Source organism: Sebastes fasciatus, chromosome 4, assembly GCF_043250625.1.
Source record: "Sebastes fasciatus isolate fSebFas1 chromosome 4, fSebFas1.pri, whole genome shotgun sequence".
Classification (NCBI taxonomy): domain Eukaryota; kingdom Metazoa; phylum Chordata; class Actinopteri; order Perciformes; family Sebastidae; genus Sebastes; species Sebastes fasciatus.
The window spans coordinates 27480914-27500963 of NC_133798.1; the positions used below are offsets into that span (position 1 = coordinate 27480914).

At 39.8% G+C, this 20050-nt stretch overlaps 1 protein-coding gene and 2 long non-coding RNA genes across 8 annotated transcripts in view; 1 reads left to right on the forward strand and 2 right to left on the reverse strand.

The window, feature by feature from the left end:
- Positions 1-20050, reverse strand: part of LOC141766438 (uncharacterized) — a 64311-nt gene that overhangs the window by 25200 nt on the left and 19061 nt on the right. The gene's annotated exons all lie outside the window — the stretch shown is intronic.
- lsm14aa (LSM14A mRNA processing body assembly factor a) lies at positions 35-15292 on the forward strand. 6 transcript variants are annotated; one of them, XM_074633295.1, is made up of 10 exons: positions 35-347; positions 3610-3773; positions 4616-4775; positions 8302-8640; positions 10074-10154; positions 10627-10809; positions 10934-11111; positions 11302-11340; positions 11619-11859; positions 12544-15292. In XM_074633295.1, the coding sequence occupies exons 1-10, from the start codon at positions 227-229 to the stop codon at positions 12565-12567; spliced, it is 1530 nt and encodes a 509-aa protein (XP_074489396.1). In that variant the 5' UTR covers positions 35-226; the 3' UTR covers positions 12568-15292. The 6 variants fall into 6 exon arrangements, with proteins under 6 accessions (XP_074489396.1, XP_074489401.1, XP_074489397.1 ...); XM_074633300.1 differs by having other exon boundaries at positions 8302-8511; XM_074633296.1 differs by having other exon boundaries at positions 12547-12850.
- Positions 15435-15712, reverse strand: LOC141766427 (uncharacterized). The gene is made up of 2 exons (XR_012593630.1): positions 15646-15712; positions 15435-15607 (listed from the first exon to the last, which is right to left on the reverse strand). It is a non-coding gene; the product is annotated as an uncharacterized LOC141766427 (long non-coding RNA).

Genomic DNA, 20050 nt, shown 5'->3' on the forward strand with positions numbered 1-20050 from the left:
TCGCGATATTACGGGTAATCCCGTTAGCCCCCGCGCTCACAGCTCAGCCATTCGATGGAGGATGAGGTAGCCATGTTGTTGTTGTAGCGGTGACGGTGGAAAAGAAAAGCACGAAACCGGAGAGAAACTCGGTATATAACCCGTTAGTGCTCACTAACACGGCTCGGAGACGGTGCCGTCCATCCCGTTCTCTGTCTCTCGGACTGCCGACCCTATAGCGGACACTATGAGCGGCGGGACGCCCTACCTGGGCAGCAAGATCAGCCTGATCTCCAAGGCCGAGATCCGCTACGAAGGAATCCTGTACACCATCGACACCGAGAACTCCACCGTGGCTCTGGCCAAAGGTTAGCATCAGGCTAATGCTAATGCTAATGCTAATGCTAACACCAGCTAGCATTAGCTGCTAACACCAGCTAGCATCAGCTGATGTTGTTATCTGGCTGTGTGTCCGTGTTGTTTTAAATAACAATTAAAGTGTGATTAAGTGTCAGACGGACGTCAACACACTCTGGAGCGGGTTTATATTATAGATTATATATAAGAACGTGAACTAGCTGTAGGTGGCTAGTCTATCTCGCTAGCATGAGCTAAGCTAACTAATGTTACCAAGCAGGGATGCTTACACGTATTTTATTATTATATATTTAACCATTTTTGTATATATATATTATTTTTTATATTTTTATATTTATAAATTTAACTAATTTATATATATTATTTATTTATATATATATATAAATAAAAAAAATATATATAAAAAAATTGCTGCTAATGGAAACGTATTGTTTTTATATATATTTATATATACAAATTTAACAAATTTATATATATTTTATTTATATATATATATATATATATATAAACAAAAAATTGCTGCTAATGGAAACTTCAATTTAATTGTAGGAAAAAAAGACACAATCTAAGGAGTTTTTTTTTATTACCTGTAATTAAATATTGATCAACATGAATCAGCTTTCCAACTTGTCAGCTAGTATTAGCATGTTGGCTAGCTTTATTTTAGACTTTATATATTTATTAATTTTATAGCTGCATGTAATCTGAATGTTATTATTGCCATGTAGGTTATCACAGACAAGGAAATTGCTTTGGCAATAAAAGTAATTATAATAATAATAATAAAATGAATAATAAAAGAATCTGGTTTATTAGATTAATAAGTAGATTTTCACATAAAATGAATTTGTTTTGGTGCGTAGAAAAGAAAGTAAAATAGAGAATAGAACTAAAATACAATAAAAACATTAAAAAAAATACTATTTTAAAAATGTATATGTAGATAACTGCTTAAAAATAAAATGCTATGCATCAGCTGCTGCTGTTATCTGGCTGTGTGTTCATGTTGTTTTAAATAAGTATTATTATAAATGTGATTTAGTGTCAGACGGACGTCAAACACTTAATACACACATTTATATGAAGAACGTGAACAAATCAATTACAGTTAGCTGTAAAAGACACAATCTAAGGAGTTTTTTTAATTACCTGTAAAGATACATAGGAACAATAAATATTGATCAACATGAATCAGCTTTCCAACTTGTCAGCATGTTTGCTAGCTTTATTTTAGACTTTATATATTTATTAATTTTATAGCTGCATGTAATCTGAATGTTATTATTGCCATGTAGGTAATCACATACAAGGAAATTGCTTTGGTGTTTTTTTGTGCACAATGATAAACATATTAAGAGATAACATAAGTACTGCAACAGTCAAGAAACATAAATACAATAAAAATATTATTCAGAATCTGGTTTATTAGATTGATAAGTAGATTTTCACATAAAAGGAATTTGTTTTGGTGCATAGACATGAAAGTTAAATATAGAATAGAACAAAAATACAATAAAAACATTTTTTTTTAAAAATACTATTTTAAATATACATATGTAGCTAACTGCTTAAAAATATAATGCTATGCAGGAATGCAAGAATGTGTTTTTAGGGGATGTATAACGGTTTACAGTATTGAGAATAAAAAGAATATATAGTATATAGAGGTGATGGGCCAAAAGATGTGAGTTACTGTAACGCATTGTGACAGATGTGATGCAGATGTTCTCAATATGTTTTCAATACCAGGGACTCCTCACAGGATAGAGAATATACCAGGGACCCCTCACAAGATAGAGAATATACCGGGGATCCCTCATTAGATAGAGAATTCACCTGGTACCCTTAAACTTAAAGTTTAAGTTTTAGCCTATTTATTACATTTCTATGGTCTTTAGATGTTGGTTATGTAAAGAGAATAAGATGGATAAATACACTTTCCATCTGTGTTATATAAATGTGACCAAGAAGCGCAAGATCTCTATTTAACCATCTGTCTAACCTTGATAAACTTTTAAGTTTAAGTTTTAGCCTAATTATTACACTTCTATAGTCTAAGTTATGTGGAAGAACAAGAGAAATGTATTAAAGATATAAACATTATTTGCAGATTATAAGAGTTATAGATTTGTTAGATTGCAATGCCATCTATGAGCTTTTATAGATTTTAAATTAAAACATTTTTTGAACTATGAAGCCTTTTGTAATAAAAATACAATTTTATATCATGATAATTTAAATGACCCCCTGACAGAGCGCCATGGATCCCCGGTGGTCCCCGAAACCCAATTTGAGTATCACGGTGTTAACGCAAACCTAAAAAGAAAATGTTGGTGTAACGTTCACTGACAGCCGCTAACTTTTCTATCAGTTTCATGTGCTAACGAAGAGGCTTATGAACACCTGAGGTCAGTCACCTCACCTGGTTCACTAACAGCAGATTATGACATATGACTAACTGTTTAATGACACCTCCATCCCAGCAGCCTTTATCCCTTTTAATGAGCAGCCAGGTTAGTGAAGTACACATTATAAATAAAGTTGTGGTACTTTTATATTTAATATTACTTTACAAGTCAGGTAATTCAAGTTATTTCTTGTCCTATGCACACCCTTACAATCTGTGTCAGCATATAATTAACTGTTTTCATTAGAGCTGAACTATTAGCTGATTAATCGATCTACAGAACATTTATCGGCTACTATTTTGATCACAGCTCACAGATAAATACACATGGATACCTCCAGGGCTGCTACTAACAATCATTTTTACCAAATTGCTGCCTGTGGTCACGTCTTCAAATGTCTTGTTTTGTCCGACCAACAGTCCAAAACCCAAAGATATTAGATTTATTATCATAGAAGACGAGAAAAAACAGAAAATATCTCGATTTAAGACTCTGTAACTAGAGAATCTTTTGCTTAAAAAATACTCAAACGATTAAATGAATATTTAAATTTAAGAACTGCAACAGCAAACATGAGTGTCACAGAGACATGATGGTAGTCGTAGTGTTTTTTATGTTGTAGTGATAAATTCCAGCAGGCAGCCAGTCTGATACTGGTTGTTACACCATCTCTCCCAGTGTGCTGTGAACCAATAAGACCACTGGGACTGACAGTGTGTAATGTGTGTTTATGTTTATGTAATTTAACACAACTCATCCATATCAGATGAGCACCAAAGAGTGCTCATTCAAATCTAAAACATGTGTTGGTGCGGTGAATATAAACCTTTTTCCTCCTGCTCAGTGCGTTCCTTTGGTACCGAGGACCGGCCCACCGACCGACCCATCCCGCCTCGAGATGACACCTTTGAGTACATCATCTTCAGAGGGAGCGACATCAAGGACCTGACTGTGTGTGAGCCGCCCAAACCCACCTGCTCTCTTCCTCAGGACCCTGCCATCGTCCAGGTACGCGTCACACAAACACCTGACGGTGGTGTTGTTGCGATACCAAAACTCTAACTTCGATAGAATACGCTGCCTAAATATGTCGATACTGAAACGATACCACGGCAAAAATCTAAAAAATCAGGATAAGTAATGGAATAATAGATGTCACAACATGGAACTTAAAATTATTTTGTATTAATTAAAAATGTATTCATTAAAAAATTAAATGGTATTCGGTAATCTGATTTCCCCTATACTTCAGTTTATGTGATTTTTTTTTGATAGTTCATTTTATATTTGCATTTATTTTTGATAATGAACACATATTTACATTTAATCTCTATTCTTATTTCTATCTTTCTTATAACTTATCTATGTTTTTATATATTTTTATTCTAAAATGGAACAACTGTAATCCCCCCCCCCCCGGTAAAATTATACTTTAACACATCACAGAGACTCACGGTAAAATAACACTTTAACACATGCTCTTTGGTAGATTATGTATTTGTGGTATTATTCGAATAATATCGAATAATTCCCAGTGATTTTCGGATAGTTATCCTAGTTATCACTACAGTTTAGTTTTTGACTGTTTGCTCCATCAGTAGTAAAGTTATAACTTCCTGTTCCCACGGGATCCCAATCCTGATGGCGTCTTCTAAAGCAGAGTGCTGCACACACAAACGGCCCCGCGGTCGCACATCGCCGCAACTCAGAGCTCATTCTTAAAGTATCGGTACTGATTAAACGCGGTATCGTACCGTTTATAGCGGTAGGGTATACCGATACCTTTCCAGTATCAGTATACAGTGTGTATTAGTGGTTCACTCTGTAACATTCACCGTCTTCCTCCTCAGTCGTCCATGAGCTCCAGCTCCTCGTCTTCTGCTGCCGCCGCCCCGACCCCGTTCCAGTCTGCTGGTTCCTATGGCCTCTTCAACCGGGCTCCAGTTCCTGCCTACAACCAGTTCAGCACCAGCCCCCTGGTTTCCCCCCAGTTTGGACCAGTTGGTGTGGGTAAGTTCTTGTCATGTGTTCTAGCAGGGACTCAGCTGGGCATGGTATCCAAGGGTTCAGAGTCTCTCTGTGGCTCTGGGACCACGTACAGCATGCCATAGAGACTGAGGAGGGATGGAGTCATGGCACCACCGAGGCCTTCACCTTCCTCCTCTACATGTAGAGTAACAATAATTAGTTGTTATTAGGGATGAGTTTAGGGATGCATCGATTTATCGGCCAAACGTCGCTATCGGCTGATATTCACCTTGTTGACTGCCATCGGCCTGTCGGCAAATGAGATTACATTCTCCGATGGCAGTGGCCGATGTTAATCTGTAGTGTTGCATCAATTTTGCGTCGGCTAAATGTTGTGTTGGTTATTTGCGGTCAGTCTCTGACAGTTACAGTAACCAGCTGCTGATTCAGAGAAGAAGCCACTGGATGGACGCGCCTCTGACAGGGGTGAGTGTGGTTTGTTTACAAATAAAAGTGAAAGGAAAAATGGTCCACGTGGGAGTATTACAGTATCTCAGAGACAGATCAGCGTCAAGAACGTTGTTATGTTCAATGACATATTAAGCGGTAAAACAATGATTTACAAGATTGATTTAAAACAATCACAGCGGTCTGGAGGAACAAACTTGGTGTGAGCGTAATGTGTCGGTCCAACGAGGGGTGACGCAACGCCCAATCCGTTACCGTGGGAATATCTTCCACACCGTGCAGCCCGTACAGCACTCCGTCCCCCATACCGGGATCCAGTCCCGGGTGAGCAGAGTGCAGCAGCACGTCGGGCTGCCGCATCGTTGTCTCGTGGGTCCGTGTGGCTCAGACAGCTGAGACAGCGAGGTCCGAGGCTGCTTCAGCAAAGCGGAGCTCTCCATGCCGCTACTAGCCCACTAGTTAATCGCTCGCGGATGGCATCGTTCTCTAGGACGGATACAAATGCTAAAATGGGTCGCCAAATATACTCTGGCGGCCGTTAATACACGGCCGGCCCGCCCAAGTAAAGTCTATGTGTGAGAAACACTGCTCATGTTACTAATCACCTTTACATCAATATTTAATTTATGTTTCACAAAAGTAATATTTTAGTTGGGCTGTACTGAAACACTCTTCTCATTGAGTCGGTAGTTGTAGAGCAGCTGAAAGGCTTTTGAAGCAGTTATTTAAAAAAAAAAAAAAAAAATCATATGAAAGACGGTTATATTAAAGGTTGTTTCATAAACTAGTATGATTGAATTTCAGCTCAGTTATGTTTTACATAATGAAGAGCTCTTTGATTCCCTGGAACAAAATAGGAATAATAAACAGCAGAAACTAAATAAACTGAAACATCTGTATCAGCTATCGGCCAAATTGTTATTTTAAACATCAGTGTCAGCCCAGAATTTTGAAATCGGTGCATCCCTAGTTGTGTTGATTTTAAATGACACATAAAAACTGTAACTGAATATAACCTTCACTCGTATAATAAGCAACAGCAACTGTACATTTATTGCACATACAGTAGTATTAAAGCTCAGTGTCCTCAGCTCACACTAATGAAGACACCTTAACTGTGAACTCCAGAGGATGCTACTGGAAAATAGATTTCCCCTGTTAAAGCTTAACCTGACAGAGCTTATTGGAGGAAATATTCATTTTCACAATAAATTTGAACTGTAACAATACATGATTGGACAACAGAGAGATGACAGGACAGGAAAGAGAGAAGATTTAATACTTTTGGGTTTCTAAAATCATCACCAGTAACAATTACTTTTATTTGTTCAGTTGTGAGCAGCTCCTTCATCACAGCAATGTTCATAACAACACACTCAAAAATCAGCTGAATTTAATCTGCATTACAGCTGCTTGTTAATGGTTAATCAACAGAAAATGTATTATTTTGATAGTCAGATGATCACTAACTGAAGACCTTTGTAGTTTTTGGACACAAATGACGTGTGAAGACGTCACTGTGGACTTTTATTGACAGCGATTGATAGTTGATGAGTTGATCAGTTTACTACAAAGTCTGAAGCTGTGTAGATTTAGTGTGTTGTGTGATTATGGGAGACGGTTATTTGATCTTGATATGGGTCGGCGTTGGTCAGGTGATGTTCTGATCCAGCAGGAGTTCTTACCTCAGATAGTCTGCTGGTTCACAGCGGTGCAGAGCAGCAAAGTGCATTTGAAGGAAGTGTTGTTGCCCTCAATACAGTAATGTTCCTGCTGTTCCTCCCATACAGGACGATCAGTGACCTCGACCCAGTCTCAGAGCTCTGCTATTGGCTCTGCTTGGTCCTCTGACTCTCTGTCTCTGGGCCTGTTTGTAACCGAAGGTAAAGACCTGCAGGGGATCACTGATGAGTGCTCACCACACCGGTGGTACCAAATTACTCCCGATCCATTCACACAAGAGTGAAACTAATATATCTGATGAAATACTGAATCAGTTCAGAATCTGCAGACGGAGAACGTCTGATGGATTTAAATGTTTTAACCTCTTTCTCTCCTCACTGACTTAATTGTCTTCTCACATTGCGCCAGAAAGTAATGACTGGAGTTGGGTGGATTTCCTGTTTTTCCGGTCTGGTCCGGTGTACGAGCTTAAACCGGTTTGATTTGATGCAAACCGGCTGAACCGACATTTGTCATTATGACACGTTCTGGCAGATTAAAGAGTAGCCGACATCAGCAACCTGTGCCAACGGCGTCACAGCGCTTAATCAGCTTGTATTGTATTAGTAATAAGCAATATGACAACGTGATTAACACGTTATTATGTTTGTTTGTAAAAGGACTGATGGTTCGTGTCCACAGCCTCCGTCCTTTCCACACTTCCCATTCATTGTCAATGTTAGCAGCTGTGCAATGCATTCTGGTAGTCGTCGCTAGCTCTCCTGTCAGCTCCGTTCTCTTTATACATCCATGGCCAGCTCCATCGGGGCCATTTGAAGGCATTTAACAGTATATGGGTGCTCTACAGTTGTAGCGTCGGTAGGATTTGTTTTCTAGAAAAGTTCATGACGAGATGAGACGTCGTAAAGTTAGTCTTAAAACTAAAACTGCGCTAACATGGCAACATTTTGGATTTGAAGCAGAGAAACATTCATTATGTTCCACTCTGGAGTCCTGGTTGGGAAATCAGGTAGACTGGTCCGGTGTTTAGCTCAATACCAAACCGGTTTGAAAATTGTTTACACCGGCCCAACCGCAATGATTGAGATTAAACATTACAAGATGCCTCCAGTATTAAAAGTTGCACTGCAGTAAATTAAACAATAGCATGCTCTTCAAAGTAACCTGCATGTCCTGTTGGATCAGTTCTGTTCCTATACGATTAAAACCCAGACTGAGCTGAGCAGAACTGTCCTCACACTGAGGTCTCTCACACCTGAAGCTCAGTTCATCTGTTCCGGACCAAGATGAGCCTCCAGAGGTTTCAAAAGGCGTCAAACAGCATGACTGATTCCAATCAATACTGACCACTGATGAGGTTGATTTAGTTCACTGTGTGCACCACTGACCCTGATCCCTGTCCTGGTTCTCTCCCCAGGTCGCAGCAGCCCCAGCCTGGACCCTCTGAGGAAGAGCCCCACCCTGGAGCAGGTGATCCAAAGCGCCCCGTCGGCCCCGACCGCCACCACCACAGCTCCGGCCCCTGGCCTGGGACGCAGGAGCCCCACCCACGGTCGCACGGCCCCCTCTGCCACCGGTCAGAGTGGCCAGAAGGTCCAGCACCAGGACGGCATGGACATGAGGAGGGGTGAGACAGTCAGGGGAGGCCGCAGCAGCCATGGCTGGTCTGCACCCCGAACCATCTCGTCCTCTCACATCACTGCTGTAGATAGGTCTTCCACTGCAGGGCTTACCCACTCTATCTTTAGCCACCCAGGTGAGACACACAGACCACAGACCAGCACACTAGTACCAGTTATATTCATGCCTCCTTCCTGAGCGCACAGCGGACATTTTCATCAGAAGAAAATCATTTAGTTTGAGCAAACAAATCACATTTATTTATTAGGGGTGGGGGAAAAATCAATTCACCTATGTATCGAGATTTGAAGATGATTTTGAAATAGATGTTCTAACGCCAGAATCGATATATTTGCTTCATTTGAGTTAATGTGGAGGTAGAAGGAAGTTACCGTTTTTACTGTTGTAGTCTGAGTAACGTGACGTCTTATCCGTTCCGTATCCGTCAACCAAAACAAACCAGAGAAAGTATAAAACGTTGGAGGGTCTGCGTGGATACGACCTGCACCCTCCCATTTTAAATCCAGCGTGGTAAACACTACACATCCAGTAAAGTATGGAAACACTTTGGGTTTCACACATTGCAGGAAAAGCAGAGCTAGACATCACGGCTAAAGCTGCATGCTAACTCTGTCATGGACAGGAAACGTTATCGTATTGTGGTAACGTGCGGTTAAGCCGGCCGTCACTCTTATCTCTGTGGTCAAATCAGCCGACGTTAAAACTGTAGAGCACCCAGATACTGACATTTATGTTAAATGCATTCAAACGGCCCCGATGGAGCTGACCATGGATGTATAAAGAGAACGGAGCTGACGGGAGAGCTAGCGACCACCTTGGAGAAGTTAGAGGAAGTATACACGTGTGACTATGTCCGGTTTTCAAAATAAGGTGTTAACAAAGGGAACTGTATATACAGAATACATATATGGAAATAAGATTGATGGATTATATTCACCAGAAGTATAAAACATTACATGTCCCTTATAAATTAAAAAAGAAAATGCCACTAATATGTGAGGGAAATGTCTTTATTCTTTGATTTTTGGGTTGCTGGAAAATACTTAATAAATAATTCCTGACAATGACTGATATATTTGACTTCAGGACATCTCTGACTACATACATGCTGAAAATCAAACACTTTGCTGGATTCATTTAGAGATTTTCCAAAGTAAAAGTCCCTAGAAGTGTATGATTCAACTTTTTCCCCATGGTCTAGTGTTAAAAAAGTTAACAAAAATCATAATATTGAATCGCAATACTTAAAAATAACAATACATATCGAATCAGCACCCAAGTTGGTGATAGTATTGAATCAGGAGATAGGTGAATCGTCCCAGCTCTAGTGGTTTATGTTAAAATGTCCCTGTGCACGCTCAGGAGTCAGGCATAAATACAACTCCACAGTAAAGAAGTATTTCCACTCTGTGTGCTAACGCTTTGTTCTAGAGGTCCAGAGGTCACATTTGAAAGCGTTGTGTGAAGGTAGGAGACTAGTGGCAGCTGGACTGTTTTCTCTTGACTGTTGACGTTGTGTTGGGAGACTAAAAGACTTTGCTGTTCCAGGCCCTGACGCCCAGAAAGTCCCCAAACCAGAGTCTGAGCAGGCACGAGGTGAAGGCAGGGATCCCAGTAAACGTTCCTCAGGTTAATCCCCCCCACTGCTCTGACTCCATCCTCAACAGCCTCATTCAGACTCTGCATGCCCGTCCAGCTCTCCTCTGGCCCCGTGGAGCCCATACACTCATCCCATCATCCCTCTTTCACATGGTTTTCTTTGCTAGTGAACGTGTGTGCAGATTGACATGCTGTTCATGTCAATGGATGATGAGGACGCGTCTCCTCGTCTTCATGCTCAGTGAAATCCTGAGAATGCTCCCTGAGTGATTTACTGCATTCCTCCATGTTTGATGTGACTTTTGTTTCTGGATCTGACACCTGAAGCCAGGCTCTTACTTTATGGCTCTAACTCATTTTAAAGACTCTTCTACCATAGTGGGTGTGTGCCTTGGTTTACTACCTCATATGTTGCCATGTTTACCAGTGTTTTTGTTCTGCACCACCTCTTTAAACCTGTTTTATTATGACAGCTAATGTACTCTATTACTCTGTTATTCAGCGGCTGCTGGAGCTCCGGTTAACCGGCGTGGGCGAGGGGGCGGACACCGCGGCAGAGGGCGCTTCAATGTTCGCCGAGACGGACCCATGAAGTTTGAGAAAGACTTTGACTTTGAGAGCGCCAACGCCCAGTTCAACAAGGAGGATATCGACAGAGAGTTTCAGAGCAAGCTCAAGTTGAAAGGTCTTTATAATGAAAGGAAAATATAAATTTTATGGATGTTAATGCCTGTTGGTTCCCCACTGTTTCTACCGCCATGGCCTGTTTCTACCGTCAGAAGTGTGACTGACTGTGTTGGTTCTCTCAGATGAGAAGACGGAGAAGACGGAGAAGGCGGTGAACGGAGAGGATAAGGGCGACTCAGGTGTGGAAACCCAGAACAGCGAAGGTAACGCTGACGAAGAGGGCGGCGACCCGCTGGGCCCCAACTGCTACTACGACAAGTCCAAGTCTTTCTTCGACAACATCTCCTGTGACGACACCAGGTACGAGTCCCAGTCGGCCACTTTGTGTATATGAATGAAAGGCCACAGCGACACGTGACGGTCTATATGTTTTCCATCAGTGTGTTCTGACCTCCATGACATCAATGACATCAATGACCTCAATGACCTTCATGACCTCCAGCTGTGGGAACTAATGACTCGACTGTGTTGTCTGTTTTCTGTTCAACAGGAAAGCAAATGAGAAGTCTGGAGTCTCAGGTTTCCCCAGGTGAGTGTTCATCTAGTCACATCTAGTCTAACTGATGGTTCAGGTGTTGGTCAGTGGTGGAGTTTGATATTCTATCAATGACAGATAATAAAAAAGAAGCTCTGTGTTAATAGAATAAATATGAAGGCAACCCGCTAGTTAAACCTGCAGCATCTAGCTGTTAAAACAACGTTATTATCAGTGTCTGTCGTAGTCTCTACCTGATGTAGAACATGAGAGCTCCTCCCACCTGTAGCTGCTCCTCTTCATCTCCTTCTCTTTATCTCCCCCCCATGCAGGGAGCGGAGGCAGACCTGGGCGGAGGAGAGGAGGATGAACGCCGAGACGTTCGGCCTCCCTCTTCGTCAGGGCCGAGGCCGCGGCGGTTACCGTGGACGTGGCGGTATGGGCTTTCGTGGAGGTCGGGGTCGTTCGGCTAGCCGAGGCTCCTTTGGGCCTCCGCAGGGAGGCGGCGGCTTCAGGGGAGGATACAGAGGAAACCAGGCCGGCCGCGAGTTCGCCGACTTATCAGCATACAGGGTAACGTTCAGTGACATCATTTTCACATGTAACGCTGTATTATATTTAAAATTTCGAGTTTAAAAGGACAAATAAATAACTGGATTCATAAATTGAATTAAGAATACAGGTTTTAATCAGTTATTTAAAATGGTTATTTCCTTTCCCATGCTAAATGACTAAGCACATTTAACAGTTAATAGGAAAAGGAAAAGTAAATGGTGAAGGAAGTTACCCTTTTAAATTCCTGATTTGTGAATCCAGTTATGTATTTCTCTTTTTAAACTCCATTTTCAAATAGAATTTTAAATTCCATTATTTATTTATTTATGAATTCATTAATGTATTTTTAAATGATGTACTTACTGACTGTTTTATGGTGTTTTTATAAATCCCTTTTTAACTTGAACTATTTATTGATGGATTAATATTTCATTTGTAGATTCTTTTTATAATTCTTCTTTTAATCGCCCATTAAAATGTCACATAATGAATTACTTTGTGATTAAGAATATTTATTCATAGATTAATAAGTTAATTTGTAAACAAATTTATGAATGCATATTTTTATTGTACAATTAGTTATTAAATAATAACATGCTTTATTATTTGATATTTTCTTCCACCTCTACTGAACTCACACCTGCTTGGTGACAAAGATGTGATGAATAAAAGGTGTTTAATTTATTTTCTCCTTTGTTCCAGAAGGATAACAAAGTGGCTGCGTAGTCTCAACGGGTGGAAGACTCGACAGAAAGGTGGAACTTCTTCACGCTTCAGTGGAAAACAAATAGTTTTTTGTTGACTAAAATAATGAAGATTGTCTACTAGTTGTATATTTGTCACCAGCACTGGGGGTAGACTGCTTGAACACAACGGTGGAAACAACAACAACAACAACAACAACTACAACAACGACGCAATTTATCAGAAAAAACAAAAAAACATTTTAAAAAGTCCAGATCTCAACAAAATATTAATAATAATGTATAAATGTGATATTTCAGAGGGATGTTTGTTTGTTTTTCACTGCGTTATCTCCCGGGTCCTCTCCTAAACCTGTCTTTGATAATCTTCTGTTAGCTGACTGACACATAGCTTTATTTGGGCGGGTGGGGGGGTACAGCAGCATATCCTGTAACTCCAGTCTCAGTCACACCTTTCTAACATGTATTTTTCTACTATTACATCTAGTCGGCACGCTCACCAACACGTCTATCCACAGTGCTCGTCATCTCTCATAGTCACCTCTCAGCTTCTGCAGCTTCCTTTTCTTTCTTTAAGTGTTTACTCATATTAACAGTGTAGAAGATGTTTCACACCGTAAAGGGTTAGTTGTGGCGTCTCTGTGTGGTTGTATGATAGTCAGCGTATTACTACAGTAGAATGAGACAGGAGAACCAGCACGGGAGCAGATCAATGTCCTGCTGTGGACGGGGGCAGCAGCAGCTAAACGCATTTTACACACATAAAAACATCAATATCGGTCTAAGTGGACGCTATATTTAGAATATTTTCACCTCTTCACCTCGCTGTCAGACAGATATTTCTGACGGGGAACTGAATCTGTTATATCGCTCTCTTCAAAGACACCAGACTACATTCACAGAAACAGTCATTTTAACTCTCAGAACAGGGGCGTTGCTGGTCTACCGCTGCATCCATCTGTTGGTTAGTTTGTGTTATTGTGTGATTTTGGTCTTTTAACGGGTTAGTTCAGATTCATCAAAGTCAAACAATAACACAAATTAACCCATCAACTAGGCCTGCCTGATTATGGACAAAATGATTATCACGATTATTACACGGCTGTGTTGAATACTCGATTTTGATTGGTCAAGCACGGCGTTCTACGGTCTGTTATTTCTTTATAACCGACTGTTGCTATGGCTAAAAGAGCGTTGCTATGGGCGCAGTTCTGATGTCGGACTCTGGAGGATCATTTTTCAAATGATTTATTTCTTAAAGCGGAAGTAGGCGAGATTGAAGCAAATATGATTTTTTTTTAAAAAGTTATTTTTATAAAACGGGCGGTAGTTGGTGTTACACGGTGGTCAGGCACACACCGATTACATTACGTACCCAGGGCCCCCACCGTTTACAGAAATAAAACCCATTTAGTTCATTTGGGCGAATCAGCGTTGTGTTATCAACAGAGTTATACGACGGACGCTACAAACTGAAAGTGAAAGTGCTCCGTACGGAGTCTCAGCTCAGAGTAGCAGGAGTCAGATTTCACACACGGGACGAGAGAGAGTTGACTGACAAGACGATGGCGAAGGATTTGGTGTCGAAGCGAAAAGCAAAAACTGCTATTTGGCAATATTTCAGATTTGAACCCAATGGTATAAGAGAACCATAACGCTGATGAGGTAATCATCGCGAGGAGGACGGAGCGGTCATAGCCGGTGTGCGAGGCGGAGCGGCGCCGGGTGGAAACCTGCAGCCTTGCAGTGAAAGCTGGCCGGAGAGGTCAGACGCACCGCCATCCGACAGTAAAGATCAGAGTCAGAGCTCTACACATATTGACCGCCATCTTTTCCTGTAAAATGTCCGGAGTAATCGGTAACACCGGTGTTGTCCCAAGTTTATTAACCGGTGGAACATTTCCTCACCGTCACATCACTAATAATGAGGTTCTTCTTCACCTGACTTCAGTGCATTTTGCCTGTAAAATATACAGAATATTACTGTTCTACATTCAGGAAAAAACATACATCGGCGAGACCGCTCCCCAAAAGTGAAGCCAAAGCATCTGGATCGCCCCCTGGTGGCTGGCTGTTAGATTAGGAAGTGCTTGATTTGATATATGGAGCACGCATTTTAAACATCAATATAGCAGTCGATCACGGTCATTTAATTGTGGGAAGCCAAAATCGTGATTGCGATTAATATTTAATTAATTGCGCAGCCCTACGATAGATGCAGCGGTAGACCAACTACTCCCCTGTTCTGAGAGGGAAAATTACCGTTTTTGTGAATGTAGTCTGGTGTCTTTGAAGAGAGCGATATAATCGCTTCAGTTCCCCATCAGAAAGGGCTGTCTGACAGCGAGGTGAAGAGGTGAAAATATTCAAAATATGGCGTTCACTTAAACTGATATAGATGTATTTAGGAGTCTAAAAAACGTTACTCCAAACTCCATCTACTGTAGTAATACACTATGGAGAAGAACCTCATACAACCTCACAGAGAAACACCTGAACTATCTCTTTAACGTTAGAGTAGGGAGCCGCTGGTAGACGTCAACATGTGTATTGGACTGGTTTTTGTGGTAGTTTTTCCTCCCAGTCCACAAGCTAACTGGGTCGGATCATAGGTCAAAATTCAGTCGCTTTCTGTTTATATTTTCCACTTATTTCTCTCTTCAGTCATGGGTCTATGGTGCTTAAATACAACGGAGTATTAGGGCCACATTGAAGGAAAAAAATAATAAATAAAGTCATATTATAAAGTAGTAATTTCAGTGTTATTTTAGAGGGGAAATAGTGGAATGTGGAGCATCTTGTGAAGTTATACTTTAGTATAAGTTTCACAAATAACGAAATACTTAATCTTTTGGCACATCAGCACCACATTATCATCAGTATCAGGACCTTGAAAAGATATATATGTATTTATTATGAAGAAAGAACAGCACTGACCTGGAGGAAACTGACTCTTGTGGAGGAGGAAATTACTTTTTTTCTCCTAAAGTTATGACTTTATTCTGGTAATATTACGACTTTTCTCCTAAAGTTATGACTATTCTGGTAATATTACGACTTTTCTCGTAAAGTTATGACTTTATTCTCGTAATATTAAGACTTTTTTTTCTTGAAATAGTATGACTTTATTCTCATTAAATTACGACTTTTCTTCCTCATAATATTATGACTTTATTCTCGGGATGTCAGATTTTTTTTTTCCCCTCAAAGTGGCCGTAATACTCCGTCCTACTTAAAGTTGTTAGAGCTGCAGTGAAATCCATGCAGACGACGACTCAAATATTAATATTAACTCGCTCAAAGCTTCCCAGCTGATGGATACGGAAGGTTTAAAATGCCTGACGTAAAACAAATTAAGTGTTTCCTTTTTACGTATACATTTCTTTATCTTTAATAATTGAACAAATTGTTTTTTATTGTGAAAAATCGAATCACAGCACAGAAAACAAATTGAGGAGGTGTACTGTAATTCAGAGAGCAGCACAGACCTGCCAAGTAAGAGATAACGTACAGCGAGAGGGTCATTGTTGTGAAATGAACCCCTTCAGGGTATTTATATCACAACAATGACCCCGCTAGCTGTCCAGCTTATTACACGGCTACTTACTGGAGAAATGAATAATTTGACACAAAAACAGTCCTGCAGAGTCCGATATCAGAACTGTGGCCATAGCAACGGTCTATTATACATAGCAACGGTCTGTTATAAAGAAATAACAGACCGTAAAATGCTGTGATTGACCAATCAGAATCGAGTTTTCAACAAAGCCATGTAATAATAACAAATAACACTTTCGTGAAGTTTTTGTTTTTAGAGATGGAAAACCTGAGTAGATGCACCAAAAAGACGATTTATTGAGGAAGTGTCACCACGTAATTGTACTTTTAAGTTAACTTTATAATACTTCACTTGTGTTGTGATTTGATTTTAATGTCACACTGAATAACAGTTCTTTCAGTTATTAAAGACAAAACTTTAAATAATTGTCCTTAACATGTTTCATGTTGAATTATGACAGTAGATGTACATATAAAGGAAATATGTGTATTATATTTCACTTTATTTCTTTGTTGGATTTGTTTTAATTTGGGCGTTTAAAATCTTCCGTAGATGAAGGTTTTCCAGATGTTCTAACTCGATGTTTGTCGGGCTGCTGCTTCATAAGACACTAACTTATACCGCCATCAGCTGTTACAGTAAAACTCCACCCTCACTTTTAACGCCACTAACGTTGTCCCGCGGCACTGCACGGTGGTGGACAGCCCGCTAAAGCTACAGGAAGTGATGTCAACTATACATAGAAAATAAAAGACTAGAAAAACAAGCTAGCTGTCTGCGTGTAGCATCATAGTTTTCTAGCAATATAACGAAGGACGGGGGTGTGACGAATCATGACTGAATAATCTGACGTCATCTTGGCCGGGCATCATTTAAGTACTTTAAAAGTCTTTCAGTGGTTTCAGGAAACGTTTAGAGTTGCACTTTTTTCTGTTCACCTGTCCTGAGATTCTATTTAGATAACAAAGAGGATAAAAACAAGTAGTTCTGAATGGAGATGAACTTCAGGAATATCGTTCTCTGCAGACCTGGATCATACAAAGACGGCTCGGTTACTTTCTTCAGTTTAAAATGTACAAAAGTTAAATGGAGTTCTGTGTGGACCAGGTTTTTTTTTTTTAAACGCCGTCTGCTTCACGGCTTCAACTCCAGAACAGAGAAATGTTGTCATGCAAAGTTACCTTTAAAGTACTTAACTGTGCTCAGGAAACGTAGAGAAAATGTGTTTTTCTTGATTCGCCTTACTGCTCGAGAAGAACCGCAGATGATGAGAGAAATGTATAATGAGACTGTTTAAAATCTTGATAAATGGGATTGAACTTTGGTTTGTTTCCTCACTGTTGTAGAAAGCTACTCCTTCACATTAAAGCACTGAAACCGATCGAGTCGGATACAAGAAGAAAAGCTGCAGCTCTCAGACAGACTGTTTTTATAAACTCTTATCAAGTAATAAATGGATCCATCAAAATAAAAAAATCATCTGGCTAAACTTTCCATTTCTTTATTTTGAGTTAGAAAACTACTGAGAATATTTAATCTCAACTCATTTGATGATTATAACGATGAGAAAACTGAAAATGTCAAAGCAGGAAACCTGACTCAGAAAAAATCAAATCAATAATTAATTTAAAGACAGAATAAGGAAATATGATTAACTGGCAGATGTAATTATATATATTTTTACTTTCATAATGCATCATTAAAATGATTGCTGATTGTAATGAAGGGTTGTAAGAGTTTATAATTATTGTGTAGATGTCAAACGTGGCTGAAAGCTGTGAAGTTTTCTTAATGTGTCCAGACTCGTTTGGTATCCAGGCGTCCAATCAGAGGACAGACATCGTTAGTAGTCTAATTCGTTTTCAAAAGGTCGCAGACGGCGCTGGTTCTCAAGTCTTCCGGCGTCACATCAGCTGGAAATAAAATGTGGGATTACGACACGATGTGGCCAGTTAGTTTGTGCTAATTTAAATATTGTCAATAAAGCACATTATAACCTGAAATGAGCCTCAAAGGAATAAACCAGATGTACATGTTAATAATCAGAGAGACAGAACTGAATTCATCAGACAAATAATCAACTATTTAAAGTTTTCAGCCTCTCAAATAGAAAGATTTGCTGTTTTTCTCTGTTTTATATATCAGATTAAACTGAATCTCAACAAGACATTTAAAGGCTCAGATGCACCAAATCAATGTTTAAGTTTAATTTAGTATACTTGTAGTATAAACACTAGTAAACTAGTAGTTTACTTTAAAGTGCACTTTCATAAACTATAAAGTGGGCTACAAGTATATTTGCAGTACAAAAACTATTAAACTAATAGTATACTGAGTATACTTTAAACTGTAATTTTTATGAAAAGAATAACAAAAGTATACTTAAGTATACTTGGCTCATACTGATAAGTATACAGAAAAGTCCAAGTATACTTGGCTTATACTTGTACTTAATCTTTTGATCAAGATATACTTAAGAAAATTATAATTTAGTACATTTGTAGTATAAAAACTATTTAACTAGTAGTTTACTTTAAAGTGTACTTTCATAAACAAAAAAGTGGACTACCAGTATAAAACTAGTAAACTATCAGTACAATACTTACACTTAAATATACTTTTATAAACTAAAAAGTGGCCTATTTAGTCCAAAGAAGTATTAAAGCAGTATACTACTACTATATTGATATTAGTATACCTACTACATAAAGTATACTTGGGAAATCTATACTTGAATTTTACTTAAGTATACTTCATAAAATAAACTTGAAGTATATTACTTTTTGGTAAGGGTTTACTCTTTGGCTTGCTTTCCTCACTTCCGTTTCTCTTCTCGTGCTCTGATTGGTTGAAGCTGAACAGCCAATCAGAGTGATTTCTCTCACCGACGGACCCAAACCGTTGGCTTGGTGAATCAGGATCTTAATAGTGATCAGTGAGCTAGAACTGTATTGATTGTATAAACGGTGCGCATGCACTAAAATGTTGCGTACGTTGTGTTTCACACACACGCCGGGATGTATAAAAATCAATGGACGTGAGAATGTGTGGACCATGCCGCAAGCTCTAGACCAGTCGTGAAAATGTGCTGGCCGTCCTGCAAACTCTGTCATTTGGCAGTGTCAAACTACAATGTACTGAAACTTGCCAAATATGTACAAATAATTTTTCCACTCAACTTACTGAGCTTTGTTTATGAAGTGGGATAAAAAAAACAACACATATTTCTTAACTAGTTTGCGCATAATGTTTAACATCAGAAAGGCACAACAAAAACACATTTAAACTAATTTCCCAGAGATGACATACCTTAACCACTGTGCCAAAACCAAAATCGCGTGCTGCACAATGTGGCAGACCAACGTGGTGTGCCTGTGCCCCAGAGGAGCTACCAATGGATGAACCGGACCCTGGCCCACCTAACAATGAGCCAAAAGCTATACAGTGCCGTTTGGATGCGATACATAGAATGTAAAGCAACGAGGTAAGTTGAGACAAACATTTATTTTTTAACAAGGTCTTTTAATGTCTGACTTATCTCACCAAGAACGTCATTCATTCTTTTTAATTCGTTGCATATCTCCTTCATTGTATTGACAATCTCTCTCTGTGACTCCAGCACAGCGTTAGTGAGGACGCGGCCAGACCGGCGCTCCTCAGCAGTCGAGGCCCGGGACGCAGCGGATCCGTGCGCCTTCGGGAGCGCACGGTCAGCTGCTTTGGAGACATGTTGCGTTTGTTACTGATTCCCGAGGAAAGACCATCAAATAAACTATATTTTCTAGCTTCCACCTCAGTAACAAGCACTTCAATTTCACACTTGTTCCTTTTCCAGCGCGATTTGCCATTGTTATTTGGACAATGGGTGAACCTTGGTGCATGGCGCGTGTTTATAGTCATTTGCATAGTTATTAATGGGAGGAGACAAGGCGGACCAAGTGGCTCA